The sequence below is a fragment of the Vulpes vulpes genome, chromosome 8, assembly GCF_048418805.1.
Source record: "Vulpes vulpes isolate BD-2025 chromosome 8, VulVul3, whole genome shotgun sequence".
Classification (NCBI taxonomy): domain Eukaryota; kingdom Metazoa; phylum Chordata; class Mammalia; order Carnivora; family Canidae; genus Vulpes; species Vulpes vulpes.
In genome coordinates, this window is record NC_132787.1 from 77,535,910 (window position 1) to 77,559,631 (window position 23,722).

Genomic DNA, 23,722 nt, shown 5'->3' on the forward strand with positions numbered 1-23,722 from the left:
GGTGGGCATCTTACTCACCTAAGGCTACATCATCCCGCTCTCTAAGCAGTGTGCCATAGGTACCTTGAGACGGCTGCTCAACACCTCCCACCCAGCAGTGCCAGCACAGTGCCACAAACCTCATCACAGGCCTCAAAGGAGAGAAGAAAGCCCTGCTGGAGAAAACTTACCATAGCAGCTCTCACAGGCTCGTCCTAAGAGGGGATTCTGTGGCTGGAATGTGGTCCCCACGGCTCCATTCACAGCACCAGGTTTGCCATTGCTGGCAGATATTTGGTTGGGATTTGGTTTGCTGCTTTCAATGAAATATAAAGTGAGGTGATAAAAATGACTTGTATAACAAGGCAAAAGTCTGTACACCTCATTGTTGATTTATCTTAACTACATATAAATATCTGAATATTTGGTAAAGAAGAAATAAGCTGGTAAATATAAGGTATTAAAATGAACTCAAATCATTCAACCTTATAAAACAAGGATACATAAAAACCAATCTCTTATGTCTAATATGCACAAAGTAAATATAGCCATTAGTACTACTCCACCCAAATACAATTTCCTTAGAACACCCTATAATGCTTTTGAAAGATACAAGTTCTTAAGCTCTATCACTTATCATGAATTCTCCTGAGAATAAAAGATAATTTTTTTGGATAAAATAAATTAAGCTAAAAGCAGTGTGTTGTGTTTAGAGAAAACCACTGTGCCATTTCTGCTGCTGGTATGAAAGCTATTGACTCTGCATTGGCTCTTGAGGGAAATGCACAAAAGCCATGTGTTCAACAAAGACAGTGTGGATGTCAACAGAGCATATCTCCTGAATGTAAGTCGGCATTTCAGGAGATTTAGCCGTTTATGATAATAATTTCTATGATGTCTGAATTTTTATGAGAAGGATTACATACATAGCACTTGAAATTAGAAAAGCCAACAAATATATTCTGAGGCTTTTCTTTTTAAGAAAAAAATTTCAAGAGGACAAAAAAGGAGATATCTATCAAGGCTTTACATGTAAATTTCCCAGATACCATAATTCCTTAGAAACAGGTAGCCCAGATTACCTTGGTACTTACTTGGTGCAAACGTGGCTAATTTTTACCCATGTGGGGTAAGCTAACTTCTCTGCTTATAAAGCCATGCCCTAGAATACTACACAGGTGTACATGACATCTTCTCAAATAAACTCATAATTCATTAAACATGTATTTATTTCAGTGCCTTGTAAACAAAAACACCTGACTTAAAGGAACTTTCATCCTAGAGGAGCTTTCACATCTATTTGCTAGACAGAAGATAAGCAAAATAAACTAGTCAACTATTTGTTAGCAATGAATAAATGCAGACTATAACTCTATCTCCCCATGGTTGCTGAAGTAACCAGAGATCATAACTACTAAGACATGTGGAGTTTCAACATGGAATTGGCACAGGAGTTTCCTCTTTGCTGTTCCCAGTTTCTTCAATTCCATTTACCAGTGAAAGCCTAATGTGTAAACTTGGCCTGACAGCAAACTAAGATTTCTTTCTCTCATTGTTACTGTAACTCTTAGGTGACACCTCAACACCAATCCAGAAGAAATCATTTAACCTGAGGTCCCCATTTTGTAATAGGGCTATTATTTTCATTTATAACCTGTGCCAGCAATGTATTTTGAAGACAAATCATTTTTAAAACATTTTAAACAAGAAAGAATGTGTTTCTCTTATAGTTTACAGGTGAAAATGTGCACAGTTAAAAATAATTTATAATGATTAAGATTTACAAAGGTATGTAAAAATATTTCTGATTTTTAAAAATCTACTAGATATAGATAGCAGGATGGCCTCTTAAATCAAATGACTGATTCTCAGAAGTCTTCCCCCAAAATATGGAAGTTTCTGACGTTTAACCCAGGGCTAAATATATGTGATGAAAAAGAGCTAATACAAATTTACAGATGAGAGGCCTAAAAACAAGAATGAGAGCAAACACAACTTTAATTGTTCAACTGATTTTTGAATCTTACTTGACTGAATAAACCACTGATCTTCATTATAATAATCATAAAAGGAAAACAAGTGTGCAAAGACTCAATGCATATAGACATGTGAATCACTTTACATTAGTTTTGCAAAACCAAGTGCCTACACATTAATTCTCAGGTGACAAATGATGTCAATGTGAACATTTGAATAAACTTTTACTCTAACAAACATACAAAAAAGTTTTTAAAGCTGCATTATATGAAACTGTCCTTTTATCTAATGCCCAAACCTCTCCTCCCACATCTGTATTCCATATTCTACCCCTTAATGGCCTCCTGAGAATTTTGTACATTTGATTCTCTATCCTGGGCTTTCTCCATTATCATGTAAACATATTTCTCCCTACTTAAAGAACTCTTCTATTACTCTTTTACAATCTACCCCTCAAAGTGAAGAACTCCCAAGACTGACCTTTCTAGCCAGTTTTGTTGAGGGGCCAATCTTTACTGTCTGCAGTTCCTTGGCTCATATGCAGTCCTCAACTACTACATTACAGATGACCAATGACCTATCTCCACGTTACTAAATTCTCTGGCTATTTTTCATCAACATCTGACATTAATTAATTAATTAATCTCTTCCCCTCCTTGAAACACACTCCTCTTTCACTTTTGGGATAATGCACTGACCTTGCTATCCTACTTTATCTGATACATAAATCCTGGATTTCCTCAACCTGGGTCCGAGACCCTTTGTTCTTATTGCTCCTCCTAAGAAAGCTCATCCATGGTTTCAAACACAATATTATATGCCAATGAAGCTCAAATTTGTATCTCTAGAGCAAAACTTTCCCCTGAGCTTAAGATCAATATATACAACATCATATTCAACACTTCTTTTTGGATAGAGCAAATTCAAAGTGTTAGCCTGCCTCTCTCTACCAGTCTCTTTGGTTGTTGTGCTGGCCAGAAATCTGGGACTCTAGCCTGACATTTCCCCTCTACCCCTCTATACAAGTCAGTCACCTCCAGGTGGTGTACCATTTCCAGGGCCACAATTCCAGTCAAGCTCCTGTCACCTTTCCTCTCCAAGAACTTCAGAATTGGGTCTCCTTACATCCACTATTGCTCCTCTTCCCCAAACCATTTTCTAAAATAGAGCAAGTGATCTTAAAGTACAAATTTGATCATGACACTTCCTTATTTAAAATCCATTTCCATTGTTGATCAGATGGGTAAACCCCTGGCTGGCCCTGCCAGCCTCCCACAGCTCACCACTCTCTTTACACAGCTACACTGCCATTCTCTCAGCTCCTTAACTACTGTTGTGCCCTTCCAATCTCAGGATCCCCTTGGCCTGGAAAGCCTCCATCACCCAGTTAATTCCTCTTCCTTCTCCAGAATTCACTCAAACTCACTTCCACAAGGAATCAACTGAGTCTGGTCGTCCTGTACCAATTCTCATAAAAATTGTGCTATTCTTCTTCATCATAGTACTTGTCACACTAGGCGACTGTTTGGCACCTGTCTCTCCCACACTAGAATGTGGTATACCTTTCTAACCTTTCTACCTCTAGTACTGAACAGAGTGCTTTGCATACAGGAGACTGCCAGGCTCAAAAGAATGACAGCATAAAATAATTCTTAATCCATTATTTGTTTCAAAATACTTGATTTTAGAGTTAACTGTGAAATTCTTCCAAGGACTCATATTCTTATCCAAGGACTCAGAAGGTGACTTCATACCTTCTATTTATGTAGATTTATGTAATTTTTTTTAACAAGTTATGATTAGAAACTGTCTTGATCTCCAAAAATCATTCACTTATATCAGGCTGGCATCATAAATATTTTAAGTTCTGTGGAGATTACAATTTCTGTCACAACCACTGAACGCTGCGATTGAAGCATGAAAGCAGACATAAATAATACATAAATGAATGAGTATGGCTGTGTTCCAACAACATTTTATTTATAAAAACAGGCAGCAGGTCAGATTTGGCCTGCAGACTATAGTTTGCTGGTCTTTGAGATCAAGACTCCAACAAAGTCAATGCAAAACATAACAGAAACAATTCTCTGGGTAACTAGGTGAAAACTGGTTTAGTGTACTTTTCCTTTGATGTGACAGCACTACAATGCACAAGAAAGCTGCTATGCTTGCTTCTAAGAACCTCACATATGAATCACCACACTGTTTTCTTTGGGCAGTTGCTCTTTTATAAATTACTCACATATAATATAAAAATTTCTAAGGTACTGGAAACCACTGCAGAAGGGACATTACAGCTCTGAAAAAAAAATTATGAATCCTGTAAATTACAGGTTATCTGCCTTGAGATAAAAAATGATTTAAAAATAACACGATTCATTGTCTAAGAGGACTCCTCTATATAAATGTATTAATACATCAAAATTCAATAAACAAAAGCCTAGGTATAAAACAACTATACTAAGTGAGAAAAATCTTGGAGCAGTACATAGAACTCTGTAGCAAATTTCATTTTAGTCCCCAAAGAACTTAATATAGCACTGTATACTCAGTGCTCAATAAACTAAATTTTCGTCAACAAATGAATGATTGAACTCTTACAGACCTCAAAAAAGACTATAATTCATTTAAAATGTAGCAAATGAGAAGCAAACTGGCATTCATTTTGATGAAAATGATTTCTAAGTCCCCAAAATAATGATGCTAGAATACCAGACACATGAAACAACTGATACCTATTCATTATTTATTCAACATTTACAAAGTATGATTCTTCTTACTTTCTCTAACCCTTCTCCTAAGCAAACAATATAAAATCCTCAACCAAAAAAACAATCTCCAAAGGGCAACGTGCACTACATGCCCCTCAAGTCCATTCTATAACATTGAAATTTCAAAAGCTGCTGACTTTCTGAAAAACATTTGCTTCAAATAACAGAGTTTCACAGGTTAGTTTTCTGCTGCTTTCCCTGCAGTTTTGATGGAAGTATACAACATGGCATCTTTCCTCTAGTCCTTTTGTTTGTCTCTCACCAGCCATTTTTCTTTCTAAAAAAAATCACTGTAATGGTAAAATGGAAAGCAAGTCTAGTGCTTTGTAGTGTCAGAAAATAAGATATACAAAGAAATTCAAATTTGGCTGAAATTGACCAAGATGACATATTTTGTGTTCATTGAATTCAAACTATGACAAATATTTTAAAAGATTTCTGTTACTTACTAAGTTGGGATATACACTTGCTTCAGTTTACTCTCAGCTTCTGCTGCTTTTAGACGTTTCTAATTCAAAAGATAGATAAAATATTTTACATACAATGCCTAATAATTATTACTACTTCTTGTCTTAAACATTCAAAAATTGCCATTTTAGGAAAGGTCTTTCTTTCACGTATATATTCTTAAACTGTGTTAATTTGTAAGACAAGTCACTGGGTTCTGAGGTACAGAACTGCAAGTATTAATAACATTGTAGATCTAGATTTTAAAATTAAAGCAGTGATTAAGTCCATTTCCCACTGCTCCATGAGTGAATAAACAGGATTTATAAGTAACCATTTTTACTTTGCAAATTTAGTTTCTACTTTTTTTACCTTTCTGGGAGAAACACACACACACACACACACACACACACACACACACACACACACACTTTCTTTGCTTTAAAAGAAATTTCTTTTCCAGAAATGATTCGTTTCCAAGGTCCATGAGAAAGAAAGAGATAACAACTCCCCTAAGTACAATTAAATAAGCATTTACCCTCAAATGTTAAGAGATATGCAATATGCAATAAGCTTTAAGGCCTGACTGAACTCACATCAGATTTTAGGAGCCATTAGGAGCCAAATGTAGGGAAAGGAATGGGGAAAAGATTACATAGTCATATCCAGAAACTGATCAACACAGTAAATGAATACCAACAAGGAAGAAAAACAATATATTGCCAATGTCCAAAATAAATAAATAAATAAATAAATAAATAAATAAATAAATAAATAAATAAATTACAAACCAGAATATAAGGCAGTCATCCATTTTCTCAATGAGGAGAATACAAAACATTTAAGGGGATAACTTAAAACTTTTAGAAACCAAGTTGAAATATTTGGAAATAATTTTATCCATAAACCACTTTTCAACCACCCATGATGTCATTATCTCCACCGTCTCCAGGGACTTTTGGCCTTGAAAATCCCAAGTTTTCCAGAGTACATGGTCTTCACTTCTATATTGTTTGAAATAAGCACTTTTGGATTATGCATGATGTTGACACCAGAAACCTTTCAACAAGCCATGGATACGTATTCACTATTCATGATCTCGACAACTCACTGTGGTCATTTAAAAAGTGATCTTTGGGGCGCCTGGGCAGTTCAGTAGATTGAGTGTCTGACTCTTGGTTTTGGCTGAGATCTTGATCTTGGGGTCATGAGACTGAGCCCTGTGTCAGGCTCTGCACTGGGCGTGGAGCCTGCTTGGGATTCTCTCTCTCCCTCTCTTCCTCTGCCGCTCCCCCCACTTGTTCTGCATTGTGCTCCCTGCATGGAGCCTGCTTCTCCTTCTGCCTATGTCTCTGCCTCTCTCTACATATGCCTCCCATGAATAAATAAAATCTTTCAAAAAAATTAAAATAAAAGTGATCCTTAAGGGAACCCTGGGTGGCACAGTGGTTTAGCGCCTGCCTTTGGCCCAGGGCGTGATCCTGGAGACCCGGGATCGAATCCCACGTCAGGCTCCCGGTGCATGGAGCCTGCTTCTCCCTCTGCCTGTGTCTCTGCCTCTCTCTCTCTCTCTCTGTGACTATCATAAATAAAAAAATTAAAAAAAAAAAATGTGATCCTTAAAATGTATTTTTATAGCATGCAACACTTGCCACTGTGTGATCACATAACTTAAGGAAAATAATCTCTGTGTTGAATATATTTGTTCCTTTCTTTACCAGCTCTAACCTGTGACTAGAAGAATATAAAAACAAATATTGCCTGAAGTCACTGAGGAAAATGTGCCTTTCCCCAAAAGTAATAGTACTCAAATTAAGTAATTGAGAAAATTACCTCAACTTGGAACATTTAGGAAGAACTCAAAAGACTCCCTACTTTTAGAAATAATTTTCGAGAAAAATTTATATACAGTACTAAAACATCAAACTACAAACTAGTAAGATTAACTACTCTAATTAAGGTCAAAGACTCAGGGGAGATATATTTGACACAAATGTCATCTAAGGAGGTTCCAGATCTTTTAAAATATCTTCAACTGTATGGCTGATGGCATTGGTCTAAATTTCTAATAATCCGTAAAAATAACTTGTTCACATCTTAGGTCATTCCTGTCAACTATATTCACAAACAGATAAGGCACGATGCACCTGGCACAGAATATAATACCTCTCTAGTGGTATCCTTCCCTGTCGTCTTTCCAAAATATTTACCAATGATGACTTCTGAAGTAAAGAAAATATGAAGACTAAAAAAAAATTTTTTTGAGGACTAAAATCTTAAGCAGTGTTTTAAGGATGTGAAATTACATAAAGTTTAAAATAGTAAAGAAAAGATAAAGCAAACATATTTAAAATTAAGTGTATTGCTAAGAAATATTAAGATATGAACAGAAAGCAGTGCCTGGGTGGCTCGGTCAGTTTAAGTCCTGCCTTCAGCTCAGGTCACAATCCCAGGGTCCTGGGATGGAGCCTCTTGTTGGACTCCCTGCTCAGCAGGGAGTCTGCCTCTCCCTCTCTATCTGCCTTTCCTCTTTCTCACTCTCTTTCAAATAAATAAATAAAATAATTTAAAAGGTTTTTTAAAAAAAGATATGAACAGAAAGCTCACACTAATATAATTGTATTGGCAGCAATATGAAAAAATTACCTGTTGTACGTATCTGTCAGTAGTTTTCCACATGTAATAATATTCAATGATGCTAGTCAATGATTTCCAGGGGAGCTGAAAAAACATTCAACATGATAATGGAAAACAAGCTACTGTAAGAAACTGCTTTCTTTTTTAAAAAAATCACTTTTTAAAAATAATGAGGCAAATATCCACACGGAAGATTCATTCTAGGAGAAGTGTTTGAGAAAATTAAAATTCTTAGCAAAGGGTACCCCAAACAAGTTCGATTAAGTCAGAGACTCTAGTACAACACATTCTGTTTCTCACCTCCTGTTTTATTAAGGATTATAAATGGTAATATTTCGTGACCTATTCAGGAAAGTTATTCTTGGGCTGCAGGTGGGATTGAAGTACAATTTTTAGAAGTGATATTTGAATAAATTTAGCCTAAGTTCCTTTAAACTTCCAAAGATGCCAGCTACACCTGGTTGTCATTTAGTCTCCAGCAAAGCAGTTCTTATCTTTTAAAAGACTGCTTTATTTTGACCTATTTTGTTGTAAATAAAATAAAAACCTCTGAAAGACAATATAGCTGAGTGTGACTTGTATTTGAGAAATAGGAAGCTTACCTTTGCTATTTTCCATAATGACTCAAAACTGGCCAAATGAGCTCCTACTAATGAGACCCACAACCAAAACGATATTCAATACATCCCTCTGTAAAGGGAAATCTGTCAGTCATCCAAGATGTAAATCAGAATAGATCAAACCTTCAAACAAATGACTATCGACAGCCACAATCTTTAGCTATTGCGGTAAAACGGCAGATTTTACCGATAGATGACTCAGCGCTCTTCCTGACTCCTAGCTGGCTTGCCCTAATGTACCATGGGGATTAGAGTGTCAAAACAGTACTTTCCACACCCCACTGCTGCTAGGGGTCTGCTTGATATCGATGTGTACAATATCCACACCATTCTTATCACCTCCATAATTCACTCACCTGTTTGCTCTGAAGAGAAAACGGAGTTTTGAAAAAGAAAATTATTTTAAGCTTAACAGGGTGGCAATTCCAACAGCAGTTACAAATGCGGCCTCCTTAAAGGACCAAGTCACACAGCCACTGGCAGCTGCATTACAGCTAAAGCAAGTACCGTTTTCCACAACCTAACAAACAATCTAATGGAGTTCAACGTCTGAGGGATGGTAAGCAGCCCACCACAAAACCTCATGGTGATGTCTGAGGATAGTCATGGGCATAGTCCCCCAGGGTTCAGAGAATAGTCACAGGCATAGTCCCCCAGAGCTCAAGCAAGCTAAGACCTCTTTATCTCCTAACTGTTCTTCTTCTGAGAAACAGCTCCTGGCCTGCAATTACCTGGAAGGCTGAGAAAAAGAAACCAAGTGCCTATGTAACCTGAGCTTCATCATCAGACAGATTTTATCTAAGCCATAAAGTCCTAATCAGCTGTGCTCATCACCACTGCTCTCTCATCAAGAAGTACAGCTCTTGAAAGCACAAGTAACATATCCCAGTGTGTCTACTCCTGTTGCAGGATCATTTCTCCCTCAACCCTCACGGCTTCATAAGCATTCCCTAGGATATGTCAAGTGAGAAGGAAAAAATCTGAATGCGGCAGATGGCTTTGCATGATATACTGGCACTGACCAGAGTACTACTGCTGCAGCATTTCAGCCCCAAGCAGGAGTGGCTCTGAAGCACAGTGAAGAAGGGACAACCTTTGGGAGGGCAGGACATTAGTCATCATCTGGTCAGAGGTACTAATCCATACCCACTCATAGAGAGTGGTTATTAACTCTCATGATGATTGGGGACTTGAAAGGAATCAGATCAGAAGGTTGGTAACATCGAGGCTTAGGAAAGAGGTTTATGGGAAGGATACCTCTGGATGGGCCCAAGTGTGAGGATATCTGTGTCTCCATGCTTATCAAAGGCTCCCTCTGGAGAGGAAGTTCTCATTAGTATCAGCAGGACAAGACGATCTCCTCTAGAGCTCTCTCAGCCTCCTTCCTAGCCAAAACAATGACTGCTCAAAGGACACATAAACAAACACAGAGGCAAGCAGACAGAGATTACACATGGGTACTATTACATGGATGTCCTCTCACCAAATCTGATCTGATTACTCCAGGTGTCCAATCTGCAAGGAACAGAGTATACTGGGCTTCCAACATGGCACCATTCCTGGTAACATGTCAGTTACATTAGACTCTCAGCATCCTGGAATGAATAGACATCTTGTTCTTGTTGAATAGACAATTATTCTAAATATGACTTGCCTTTTTTGCCTATAATGCATTAGCTAGCAATACCAACCACAGATTTATGAATGACTTATTCTCACAGAACACTGCTTCTAACCCAGGGCTCAGAACCCTCAGGAATAAAGGTATGGGTCACCCTACCAGATTAAGAACACCGACCATCTAAGGAACTAAGAGGAGAATAGTAGAGGAATTAGATTTTGAATGCCAACAAAGGCCTCAGGATAAGTATCAGAAACAGAAAGAAGATGAAAGAAGCTATCTTTATTTCTTTCTTTGCTTGGTATAATGATTTTCCTTCAGCAGCCCAATTCCCTTTTTATTTTTATATAAGGTCTGTTAATGGCAGTTTTACCTTTACAATTGAATGCATAAGTAACAAGCTATAAAGACAAGTTGTGACTAAAACCAGAGAAGGATGCTGTGACATTAAATTTGAAGAAAAAGTACCACATTTCCTAAAAATTCAGGGATAATTACAATTGTTTAAAAAGTTGATATATGGAAAGGAAGCATGTACAGAAGGCAAGGATGATGTTGAATGATGGCAGATATTATCCACCCACTTCCAGCTTACCTTCCTTAAAGATCTAAACATTTTCCCCAGATACCCTCAACCAAGGATGCAGACATATGGGCCATGTTTAGGCAAGCTGACAAAATGACATCCAGATAGAGAACTGAGCAACATAAGAATGAGGCTGCATGCAGGGAGAATGAACTGTTTGGCAAGAAAGATGGCTGAGGGGCGCCTGACTCAGGCAGCTGAGTGTATGACTCTTGATTTTGGCTCAGGTCATGACCTCAGGGTCCTGGAATTAAGCCCTGCATAGGGTTCTACACTCAGTAGGGAGTCTGCTTGAGGATTCACTCTCTCCCTCTCCTTCTGCCCCTCCCCCTGCTCCCTTGCATGTACTCTCTCTGTCTCTTAAAATAAATAAATCTTAAAAAAATATATATCATGGGATCCCTGGGTGGCGCAGCGGTTTGGCGCCTGCCTTTGGCCCAGGGCGCGATCCTGGAGACCAGGGATCGAATCCCACGTCGGGCTCCCGGTGCATGGAGCCTGCTTCTCCCTCCGCCTGTGTCTCTGCCTCTCTCTCTCTCTCTGTGACTATCATAAAAAAAAAAAAAAAAAAAAAAAATATATATATATATATATATATATATATATATATATATATATCATGAGATACCATGTTGAGATATCATGTTCTTCTGGGGCATCTGTGTTGACCTTTCTGCCATCCATACATAACATCATGGTTTCCAAGAGGTAGAGAGCATGGATGTTTCTACTAGAATGTTCATACATTCTATATGTATGAATATAATACATTTATTCTTTATTCTAAGCTAGGTGAGGTTGAGTTTCTCTTATCCATAATCAAAAGCACTCTAGCTCATACAAAGGTAGAAAGTAAAGTGTTCAAAGAATAGGCCTTAGGTATGTGGCATTTGCCTTTTTAAGAATTTTATTTAAGTAATCTCCACACCCAAGGTGGGGCTTGAATTCATGACCCTGAGATCAAGAGCTGCATGCTCTTCTGACTGAGCCAGCCAGGCACACCAATGTGTGGCCTTTATTGACAGTCAGGCTGGAGCAGAAATTAAGTTTCTGCTAGAATGTTGCCATTGCAGAGTTAGATACTGTTCTTGGCTTTAAAAGTCCAGCTGTGAAGCATCTAAACTTGGATCTCTGGCCCACCTGGAGGTTCTGTTAGCCTGTACCACACCCTGTAATAAATCTCTTTCCTTAAACTAGCTCACTCAAATAGACTGTCATCTCCAATTATGGCTTTCCAACTTCCTTCAAGTTCACTCACCTATAGTGGAAGGCTAGAATGGAAATACTGTATTTCTGAGACTCCCTTGTGATTTATTCTTCCAAACAGATGTAGAAGACCTAAATTCAGAAGTGAATTAAGCAGGATAGAATGGTGCACAGGTATCTGTTTAGCTGCAGCAGAGCAAAGAGGCATAAAATTGTCCTAGAGCCATCAGCTCCACTAGGGGCTTCCTAATTCCAAAATCATCGTTAAAGTAGTATAATCCTGGAAGAGAGGTTGTTAACCTGCCAGCTTCCCACTTCCTGGACAGGGCAGAGGTAGAAGCTCCCCTGCTGGACCATTTCAGTAGAATGTTCTGATGTCCATCCTGGAGCCTATTTCTCCAACCCTATCAATTGACTCTATATTATATAATATATAAAACTATAAAAATAATTATCCAAAATCAAATCCCATTCTGTTTAAAATAGCTTTTGTAATTTTGTTATCTGCAACTGAAGTTTAAATGATGAAACAGCCAGGAAATATCCTCTGCTGAAAGAAGTTTCTATGGCAAGAGACCTGAATGCATGAAGGAACACAGACTTTACTGTTCTGCACTTTTATCAGGTTCCTTTGTATATTTCAGGTCCTGTTTCTCTTAAGAATATAAAACCTACAAGAGAATGTCATTCTCACCCTAAAAATGAGGAGAGAAAAAAAATCCAGATAATCTAAAAACCACACCAATTCTTGAGCCTATCATGGAGCTAAATTTACAAGACAATCAACTGAACTGAATTCCAAAGTCACTCTGAGTAAACCCTAGACTCATGAAACTCATGAACTATTTTCACTTTGGCAAAGCACAAAATAAAATAAAATAAAATAATAATAAAATAAAATAAAATAAAATAAAATAAAATAAAATAAAATAATAAAATAAAAAATAAAATAAAATAAAATAAAATAAAAAATAAAATAAAATAAAATAAAATAAAATAAAATAAAATAAATAAAAACAAAGTAAGAAGAAAACAACCAAAAATTTACCAAATTATTAAAAGTCAACAGAGAGCTAGGGCAACTGTTTAACATCTATGGGAGCTCTAAGTACTACGGGAATCCATCCACATTTGCCACGGATCTCCATCAGGTGTTCATCAGAACACTTGTAATCTCTCTTTCTAATAAATAAATAAAAACTTTTTTAAAAAGGGTCAAATCAGGGGATCCCTGGGTGGCGCAGCGGTTTGGCGCCTGCCTTTGGCCCAGGGCGCGATCCTGGAGACCCGGGATCGAATCCACGTCAGGCTCCCGGTGCATGGAGCCTGCTTCTCCCTCTGCCTGTGTCTCTGCCTCTCTCTCTCTCTCTGTGACTATCATAAAAAATAAAAAAAATAAATTAAAAAAAAAAAAGGGGGGGGGGTCAAATCAGGGCAGCCCCAGTGGCTCAGCGGTTTGGCGCTGCCTTCAGCCCAGGGTGGAATCCTGGAGACCTGGGATCGAGTCCCATGTTGGGCTCCCTGCATGGAGCCTGCTTCTCCCTCTGCCTCTCTCTCTCTCTCTCTCTCTCTCATGAATGAATAAATAAAATCTTTTTTTTTTTTAAAAAGGGTCAATTCATTACGAGAAGGTAACAATCCTCAATGTATGTATCTAGTAACAGAGATTCAGCATAATTCAAGCAAAAACCTACTATAACTGAAAAGAAAAACAGGAAAATTCACGGTCATAGCTAGAGGCTTTCAATACTGCTCACTCAAGAACAGAACAGGTAGACAGAAAATCAGTAAGGCTCCAGAAGACTTAAGTACCACCATTAATAAATCTGACCTAAGTAGCATGTATAGGACATTCCACTAAATAGCAAAATATCTCTTTTTTTTCAAGAACACATGGAATATTCATAATAATGGACCATATACTGAGATCAAAAATCAATCACATGTAAAAAATGTAAAATTTGATTTTTTTTTACAAAGTATGTTTTCTGATCACAACGGAATTAAACTAGACTTCAGTAACAAAAATATATGGAAAAATCAGAAATATGTGGAACTTACCTCTAAGTAATCCATGAGTCAAAAAAGAAAATCAGAAGGAAAAATGAAAAATACTCTGAAGCAATGAAAATGAAAACACAACTTATCAAAATGTAGAGGGGGCCCTAGAGGACAGGGCTTGCTGAGGCTGAGACAGGAATACTGAAGAAGCCCTCCCACATTCCAGGCCCTGAGTTAAGCACAGGTAAGAATCTGAAGTCTGTGGATGTTCAGATAACCTCCTATTCACCCCTTCATTGAGGGAGGGACCTGCCCCTCAAAAGAGTATCAGGTGGCCAGACGGACAGCACACAACACTGAAGACAAACAGCAGAGACGCACAGTGTTTCATTAGTCACAGATACAGCCCACAGGAAGACAACACCATGTAGGGCCACAGTGAGTCACTAGGGGCTGGGGGAGTAAGGTTCTGTGTAGCAAGAAGGTGAGGTATATCCTGGTTTGGAAAAGGTTCCTATGGGAGAATGGGCCTGGCTTGTCTGAGTAATTCTGTAGGCTGGCAAGGAAGTGAAACCCATACGGTTGAAGGAGGAGCAGGGGGAGGTGCTAGAAGAACTGGGCAGGTGGGGAACCTTTCCTGCTGGGTGAGGGGCAAATCTGGAAAGAGTAGTGGAATTCAGTTAAGTTCTGGGGCCCAGTGACGCTCAAAATGTCAAGGCAGTACATGAAATTTTAGGCCTTCCAGTACAGTGGTACCCTGAAGGTAAACAGGACAACAACCAAATCCAAAACTGGCCCAGCTACAGATTAAATTAATATATTAAAGGATCTGGTTAAAAAGGTAAGACAGCACACATGAATGGATAGGAAATTTAAACAGAGATGAAAGGTATGAAAAATAAAATATAAATGTCAAGCAAAACATGCTATCATATTTGAAGAATTCCTTTAACAAGTTTCTCAGTATACTGGACATAGAATTAGTGTACTGGAAGATAGATCAATATAAATTATACAAACTAACATACAAACAGATTACAGCTCTTGGAAACTCAGTAGAATGATTACAAAAAAAACCACACCCAGGTGCACTGTAGTAATAAAACTGCTAAAAACACAAAAGAAAAGAGAAAATAAAAAAAAAAAAAAAGAGAGAGAGAGAAAATCTTGAGCACACAAAAAAAGAAACATTTACATACAAAAGTACTTCTCATCAGAAACTATGTAAGCAAAAAAAAAAAAAAAAAAAGAAAGAAAGAAACTATGTAAGCCAGAGAGACATCTTTAAAATATTGAAAAAGAAAAAGAAGAAAATGAGTTCCATATAGAGTAACATTTTTGTTAAAGAGGACAGAAGATGATTTTGAGAAGAGGCAAAAATCACTGTCAGCAAAACATATACTACCAATAAATGATTACATTACAAAGAAAGGTTCAACCTTGAGCTTCAACCTTAAAAAGACAGTAGGAAAAGACAAAGCACTTAAGCCTAAAGCAAGCTGAAGAAAGGAAATATTTGACACACATAAAAGCAGAAATTGATGAAACAAACAAAAATCAATCAAACAAAAAACTGGCTCTTTGCAAAGATCAAGAAAACTGACAAACTCCTAGTTGGACTGATAGGAAAGAGAGAGAAGTATATTCCCAGTATCAGGAATGAGACAGGGAGCATCACTAAAGCTCCATCCCCAAGACCTTCAAAGGGTAGTAGGAGATTACTATCTATTTTATGACAGCAAACTAGACAACTCAGGAGAAAATGAACAGGGAGAATGTGGTTGGCAAGCCAGAGGAGTAGGAGATACCTGTCTTTGTATCTGACAGCTATCAACAAATAAAAATAGCCCTGGAAGGATGGATATAGTAAAATAAGAAGCTATGGCAACACAGTGGAGCAAAGAACGAAAAACACTCAGAAAGGATCAATGCAGAGGTAGGCTTAGTTGAGACATCTGGAAATGGCTAAGAAAGAAGAAGGGTAAAAGCTATCAGTATAGGCCACATAGTGGGTGCCACTGTGGTCCCAGTGGCCTACTCTACAGAGGAGCCAGGCAGCCATTGCCACTGAGGACCTCAATAGCCATCAGGACAGTTGCACAGTCCCCACCATGTTCACAGCCTGAGAAAACTGACAGCTTCTGCTACTGAAGTAACCAACCGCTGTTGCTGATACTGACCTCCTAGAGAGGGAAATGCTGCTGCTCCCCTCCCAGATGACAATGCTGTGTCCCTACCCCAGGAACAGAGCTCCCAGCTCCAACTTCCAACCCTGTGAACAACCAGGACCCCAGAACTCTGGCTGCTCCGCATGCACCCGCACTGTAGACCTTGATTCCATGTCTGTTCCACATGTGTTCATATCTCTGGCACTGACACGGCAGGCCAGCCAGCACCTAGACCCTAGACTGCTGTCATTCTGCAAACCTACATGCTTCACTCCTAGCTCTGTAGTGGTCCAAGCATGCTCACACCTCGTGCTCACTGCCATGGCAAGGGTACTCCAAAGCTGGATCCAATGCTGACAGGGATCCCTTTGGCAATGATATATCCCACAGGAGAGAAAGAGATCAAGAGGTCCCCAGCAGCCTTTGCCACCAAAGACCCCAACAGCCTTCACTGCCACTGCAGATACCCGGAGCACTGGCTGTTGAAGACTCCTGCAATTTAACTGACACTGACCCCAGCTGATGGAGCCAAATATACGGTATGCTTATGGGCCTTCCCAAGAGCTGGAACCATCAGACTTGCCCTTTCAACAACCTTGCACCCACTGCAGGTGAAGGTCTCTCCCCACTAAAACCAGTGGGTAAATTCTGATAGAGGTGACTAGTAAATCAAATGCACAAACATCAACACAAGGCTATAAGAAATACAAAAAATTAAGGAAACATGACATTACCAAAGAAACAATTTTCCAATAGCTGACCCCAAAGAAATGGAAATCTATGATTTCCTGATAATGATTTTTAAATAATGGTTATAAGGAAGCTCAATGAGCTACAAGAAAATATAGATAGAACTGAAATCAGGAGATAGACTCCAAAAGAAGGAAAATAATATACAAAAATAAGCTCAAAAGAGAAAAAAGTCACATCACACACACACGAAAATCCCCAAAACCTGAACAAAAATTCTAAAGCTGAAGAATACAATGAATTAGGGATCCCTGGGTGGCACAGCGGCTTAGCGCCTGCCTTTGGCTCAGGACGCGATCCTGGAGACCCGGGATCAAATCCCACGTCGGACTCCCGGTGCATGGAGCCTGCTTCTTCCTCTGCCTGTGTCTCTGCCTCTCTCTCTCTCTCTCTCTCTCTCTCTCTGTGACTATCATAAATAAATAAAAATTAAAAAAAAAAAAAAAAGAATACAATGAATTAAATGAAAAATGCCACACAGAACACCAAAAACACATGATTAAGCAGAAAAAGAATCTGTGAACTCAAAGATAGGTCATTAGAAATTATCTGGTTAAAGTGGAAAAAAAAGGAAAAAGTAAGTGAAAGAGTGTATCCAGTTAGCAGAAGGAAAGAAGCAACAAAGGTCAGAGGAGAAATAAATGGAAGTATAAACTAGAAAAACAAAAGACCAATGAAAATAAGTGTTACTTTTCTGGAAAGATCAACAAAATTGACTAGACAAAAAAAAAAAAAAAAAGAAGTAGTAGTCTGAAATGCTCTCAGAAATGAAAATAAGAGGAAACAATACAACTGATAGTGCAGGACTACAAAGGATCACTAGAGACTACTGTGAACAATCACACACCAACAAATTGGATAAGCTAGAAAGGATGACTGTTATAGAAAGCTATCCATGGACTTCTCAAATAGAACTTTCCCCATTTCAAAGAGATTATAAGCTTAATTAAAGAGAGCAATTCCACAACTACAAAGACAAGAGGAAGCACACAATAGTAGGTAAGATTATCTAGTACTTAAAATGCAAGTAAGATACCACATATCATTAAGAGGAGTCAAAGACCGAAAACTCCTAAAGCAAATTTTCCTACTCTGCTTGGTACAGGTTGTTTCCATATTAAAGGTCCACATCAAGTTCAGGCTCAACAATTAGTCATCCTACTAATATAAAAATATAAAAGGTCTAAAGGAGAGTAACAAACTCAAAAAGCAGAGCTCAGAAATAGTGCAAATGGTGAGAAAAACTATCCATATCTTAAAGTTGAACTCAGAATCTCCTAACCCTGGGTCTTATAATTACTTCCCCAAAGAAAAGTCAGTTTTCTCCCTAAGACTAGCCTTCATTCCACAGGGAGCAGATAAAAATTACTAAGTCACAGGCTTGCTAAATGGTTTACCAAATTCCTGATAAAGATAAAACACTCCTATCCCAACATTTTATTTGCAATTTTCTACTTACGAAGTCTTGACGTATGTCATTGAAGTCTTTGCCATATTTTTCCAGGGCCTCTTCAAATAAACTAGCTTCAGAGGCTGACCACTCTTCCATTTCATCTCTGCATAAAACAGGTCCTCCAACTGGTACTAAGACACTAATCGCACTGCTCAAATCATAGCTGTGCCTATACAAAGTATCCATAGCATGAAACTAAAGAAAACAAAATGGAGAGAAAAGATTAGCCAAAATGTAAATTTCCTAGGTTATTTAAAAACAGAAATACTAAAATGTGTGATGCACTTAAAATTAACACTAATACACTCAACTGTTTTTTTAAGTAACAAAATTAAGAAAAATTTAAACATCAGATTACTTACAGTATCACTCATTGCTTTAAGAAAACGCTGATTTGTACCTTCTAAGACGTGTATTTTTTAAAATGCAAAAACTAAAAAATAAAAATAAAAAAAATAAAAAATGCAATCATTTGTCATAGTAACCTAACCATGAAGATCCAGAGTCTCTAGGTGTTAAACTGGGAAGCCAGTAAGTTTCATCATCCTCTTGGTTAACGAGTACCAAAATCACTTCAGCTACTGTACAGGGCTGGCACAGCCTTTCTTGACATGGGGAAAACAGAGTATGTACCAGAGAGAGAAAAAAAATATTCTCAGGTTGGATTAAAAGAATGATGTCCTAAGAATGAGAGATACAGAAAACAGTGGAATTGAAAATGATAGTGACACCAAACAAAACTACACATTCATGTTAAGCAAAACAAAATTAAAGTACATATCCATGTGAAAACAGTAACGTGATTAGGATTTTATAAGACCAAGAACAGATAACCAGGCTTGCTTGGATTGGTTAGGCTGGGGTAGGTTTCCTACAAATTTCAAGAGACTTTCAATATGAAGAGTAATTTGAAAGGAAGAAAGACAGATTTCTTGGCTTTTTGCAAAAAAAGCCAGATTTCCTGGCTTTTTGCAAAAGTACCTTGGGTCTAGCTTACTTAAAAAACATGCTTCAGGGGATTCCTGGGTGTCTCAGTGGTTTGGCGCCTGCCTTTGGCCCATGGTGTGATCCTGGAGACCCGGGATTGAGTTGCGCATCAGGCTCCCTGCATGGAGCCTGCTTCTCTCACTGTCTGTATCTCTGCCTCTCTCTCTCTGTCTGTGTCTCTCATGAATAAATAAAAAATTAAAAAAAAAAAAAAAGGCTTCTTCTAAACAGAAGCAGTGAATAAACTTAGGTATCAAAATTTTAAGCTTTGAAAAACCTCAAATGGTTTTTCTACCAGAGAGAAAGACATTCACTTGTAGCATACATGCACATTTGTATGTGTAGCAGGAAAAGAGCAAAACAGGATGATCTGTTCTGCTGTGTCTGGATAAGGTGTGGCCCGGATTTGATTGGCAAGGTGATCAAATTCTTATCAAGGGAGAACTAGTTCTTTTTTTTTTTTTTTAATTTTTATTTATTTACGATAGTTACACACACAGAGAGAGAGAGAGAGAGAGAGAGAGAGAGAGAGAGAGGGGGGGGGGGGCAGAGAGGCAGAGTCACAGGCAGAGGGAGAAGCAGGTTCCATGCACCGGGAGCCCGACATGGGACTCGATCCTGGGTCTCCAGGATCGCACCCTGAGCCAAAGGCAGGCGCTAACGCACTGTGCCACCCAGGGATCCCGGGAGAACTAGTTCTATTTAAACTTTCTAACATATGAAAGCAAGTCTTGCACCTTGTACACAAAGCATCTTCTGAAATTTTCACAAAATGGAGATAGCATCACATCAATTTGACAACACATTTCTTAAAATTTAGCTTATAAGTGAGTTCCCTATCCATGTAAGAATATAAAATTAGGGCAGCCTGGGTGGCTCAGTGGTTTAGCACCGACTTCAGCCCAGGGCATGATCCTGGAGACCCAGGATCGAGTCCCACGTCAGGCTCCCTGCATGGAGCTTGCTTCTCCCTTTGCCTGTGTCTCTGCCTCTCTCTCTGTGTCTCTCATGAATAAATAAATAAAATTTAAAAAATATATATAAAATATAAAATTAGCTCCAATATCAACTAACATCTACTAAAAAGAAAGAATTATTGGCTACAGCATGCATTAAAAAGATATTTACACTGTGATACATTAAGACATTGAAAAAGGGTCTAGAATAGGAATTTGTTGATAGAACTAAAGATGGGATTTAAGATCTACAAACATGTTTAAGGTATGTTAACTTACTGCTTTAATAAGGATTAACATCTCTCTTAAATAAATCACTGGGTTCCACAAAACAAAGGCAAGTAGGAATTTCATTTTCTACTCCCCAGGTATAATCACACTGACCATGTATAGTGTCTTTTGCTATATATGTCACCATTATGGAATAATAACTTCAGTTTTCAAAAGAATTTCTTCTCACCTTTCTGCCACAAGGGTTACAAAAATGTTAGAATTGATCTTTATTCTTTGCCTGTGTTCTGCAAACTTCAGAATCAATTGAACTCCACTTTTTCTAGCTAACCTCACTTGACAGATTCAGCAGTTTAACAGATTCAGCTAAACACGTTTACATTGTCCCTGAAATTATTATTTGTAGATAACTGATCTATGAAAGTGAAAACAAAATCCAATAGCATTTAGGGATCCTTTCAATTAATAATGTATTACCATAAACAATTATTTTTGAAACAAAATTTACAATGGATAACAAAACTGAAAAAGATACAGTGATATTCAAAATCAATAATTATATAAATGAACTGTGCTGCTGAGATTCCTCAGGAGGTAGAAGTAATTTTTATAATTAGCAGGTGTTCTGAAACCAAAAGTCACACAATTAAGTGAGTTTTTCTCAGCTGATATTATACCAGCCACTCAAAGCATGAAAGGATATTCAGTCTTTTGTTCATGTGATATGAATGAAAATACTTTTCTTAGAGGTACTCTTAAAAATGATAGGCTATTATTTAATAAGGTTTCAAAGAACCAAAGCAATATCATAGCCTTTATAAGTGATTAGGACCATAACCTGAAGTGATTAGATTGTTTCAAAGGTTCTGTTCTTTACAGAGTGTTACTTAACACTGAAGTATTTGCTTTCAGAAGACTAACTCCTGCACTGTCACAAATCAAATGGAAAGAATGGGTTCAACTTGTAGCTGACCGGAGACTATGAAACCCCCAAAGCCCACTTTAAAACACAGCCCAGAGGAGAGTATCACCATGATCAGTATGTGCAGATAATAAACATCTCATCAGACATATGCACTGTGGAATCCCTAGGGAATAATTTTATTGAAATTGATGACCAACTTCACAAAGGAAATCAGGATCACATGATGTGCTAGGAGTCCATATTAACCCCATTTTTCTGACACACATAGGTGGCTCCTTTTTTTTTTTCCCAGATTTTATTTATTTATTCATGAGAGACACGGGGGAGGGGGGCAGAGAGAGAGGCAGAGAGGGAAGCAGGCTCCATGCAGGGAGCCTGATATGGGACTCGATCCCGGATCTCCAGGATCACGCCCTGGACTGAAGGCGGTGCTAAACCACTGAGCCACCCGGGCTGCCCAGGTGGCTCCTTCTGAATTACTTTTATATAGTCTGATCTTACCCTAAAGAGCTCTAAGTAAAACACAGACAAGGCAACAAGTGAAGACTCTCAGAAACAGACTAAGACACAGGAGTTTGATGTATGACTTATGTTTTATCAGTAAGATAATAAAAATTCCAAGAGCTAGATATTCCAAGAGCTATTTTTTTTAAACGATTTATTTATTTGAGAGAGAGCGAGCACACATGAGCAGGGGGAGGGGCAGAGGGATGGAGAGAAGCAGAGGATCTCAAGCAGACTCTGCACTGAGGGTGGAGTCCTACACAGGACTTGATTCCAGGACCCTGAGTCAAAATTAAGAGTTGGTCGCCGAACCGACTGAGCCCCCCGGGTGACACTGGCTGATTCCATTTAGATGAACTTGGAGAAAAGTAACAATCAATGGGAAGAGAAGTCAGAATAATGATTGCCTCAGAAGCAGGGGATTGTGGTGTGATGTTGTATCTGGTGCGGGGGATCACTGACTGAGGAGGGGCATGAGGTAATCTTTTGGGATTCTGGTAGTGTTCTTTATCTAGATTTGGATGGTGATTATAAGAATGTGTGTGTGTGATATATATATATAAAGTTTAAAAGCTCTGTACCTAAGTATACTTAATACACTTTACTGTATGTATATCTCGATTTAAAGATGAAGAATTTAAAGACTAAATGCAAAAAAACTGAATATCTTTCCTCTTAAATACTTTGCAAAGATACCATGTTTTCAATAGAGATACAGATACACAAGACAAGATCCATTCAAATCTAAATTTAAAAAAATCATAAGAACTAAGCACAAGCTGTTCTCTCTGCCAAATAGTGGTGAAGGTGTTGTCACATTTCATCTCATTCATAACAGATGGAGATGACAAACAGAAATATTTTAGGAGAAAGACTGACAATGAAATCTTGGCAGTGAAATTCTCATCTTTTGTTCATTAAGTAGAATCACACTATGGTAGACTGGATTATTATTCAGCAAATATTCACTCCCTCCCCTGGACCTCCATAGGAGAGTATACTTCCATTCCACTGATGTTGTGTCTATCCACAGGACTTGACTGGCAAGTAAGATATTCAAAATATGTGACATAATAGAGCCTTGACATGTGTTTGCATGTCTGGACTTGCCCTCTTGAGCTATTGGCTTTTGTCAGCAGAGGATGAGATATACATGAAGTAGATCTGGACTCTTCCTGCAGTTTGGCACCTAAATTGGCCTGGTCTACTTCAGCAGAATCCTAGACAATCTGCACAGAGTAAGAAATTAATGCTTATTATAAGCCACTGAAACACTGGGCAGTGTAATAAATCTGGGTTTTTCCTTTTGAGAATAAAGAACTTATTCACTCCATGCTAGATGTGCTGTGGGAAGATAGCCCTTCAAAACGTCCCATGGAAGGCAGCCCAGGTGGCTCAGCAGTTTAGCGCCACCTTCGGCCTGGGGCGTGATCCTGGAGTCCCGGGATCGAGTCCCACCTTGTGCTCTCTGCGTGGAGCCTGCTTCTTTCTCTGCCTGTGTCTCTACCGCCCCCGCCCCCCCCCCCCCCCGTGTGTGTGTCTTTCATGTATAAATAAATAAAATCTTTAAAAAAAAAAAAAAAAACGTCCCATGGAGTTGACTGAGGCCTTCATTCATACAGCATCATAGCCCATCTTCTTCCTCTGTTCAAACTTGCCTCTTTCCCTTCTCTTCTACTCCTAATAAATTTCCTACATACAGATCTCCATCTTAGAGTCTGTAGCTACATGCTACAGCCTGTAACATGTAGCGTTATTTCGGCCACAGCTAACTGACACACGTATATATTCAATCCTAACTATTGATTTGCTCAGTTACCATTTTATAATAGCTTCATAAGTATACCTCTAGCACAAACTATAGCATTAAGAACACCAAGTCTATTTAAAAATTAATAAGCAT

The 23,722-nt window shown here is 38.3% G+C and overlaps 1 protein-coding gene across 24 annotated transcripts in view; it reads right to left on the minus strand.

Moving 5' to 3' along the window:
* MTA3 (metastasis associated 1 family member 3) overlaps window positions 1–23,722 on the minus strand; it is a 220,688-nt gene that overhangs the window by 34,544 nt on the left and 162,422 nt on the right. For 13 of the 24 annotated variants that reach the window (XR_012003145.1, XR_012003151.1, XR_012003146.1 and 10 more), the window contains 4 exons: window positions 18,223–18,411; window positions 7,821–7,895; window positions 5,177–5,235; window positions 171–292 (listed from right to left, as the gene is read on the minus strand). Coding sequence is in view for 14 of the 24 variants with exons in the window: in XM_072767199.1 (XP_072623300.1) it covers window positions 171–292; window positions 5,177–5,235; window positions 7,821–7,895; window positions 18,223–18,411 (445 nt within the window). In the remaining 10 variants the exon portion in view is untranslated. Of the gene's footprint in view, window positions 1–170; window positions 296–5,176; window positions 5,236–7,820; window positions 7,896–18,222; window positions 18,412–23,722 lie in introns of all 24 variants that reach the window. The other 11 variants (XR_012003144.1, XR_012003149.1, XR_012003150.1 and 8 more) reach the window with 1 other exon arrangement.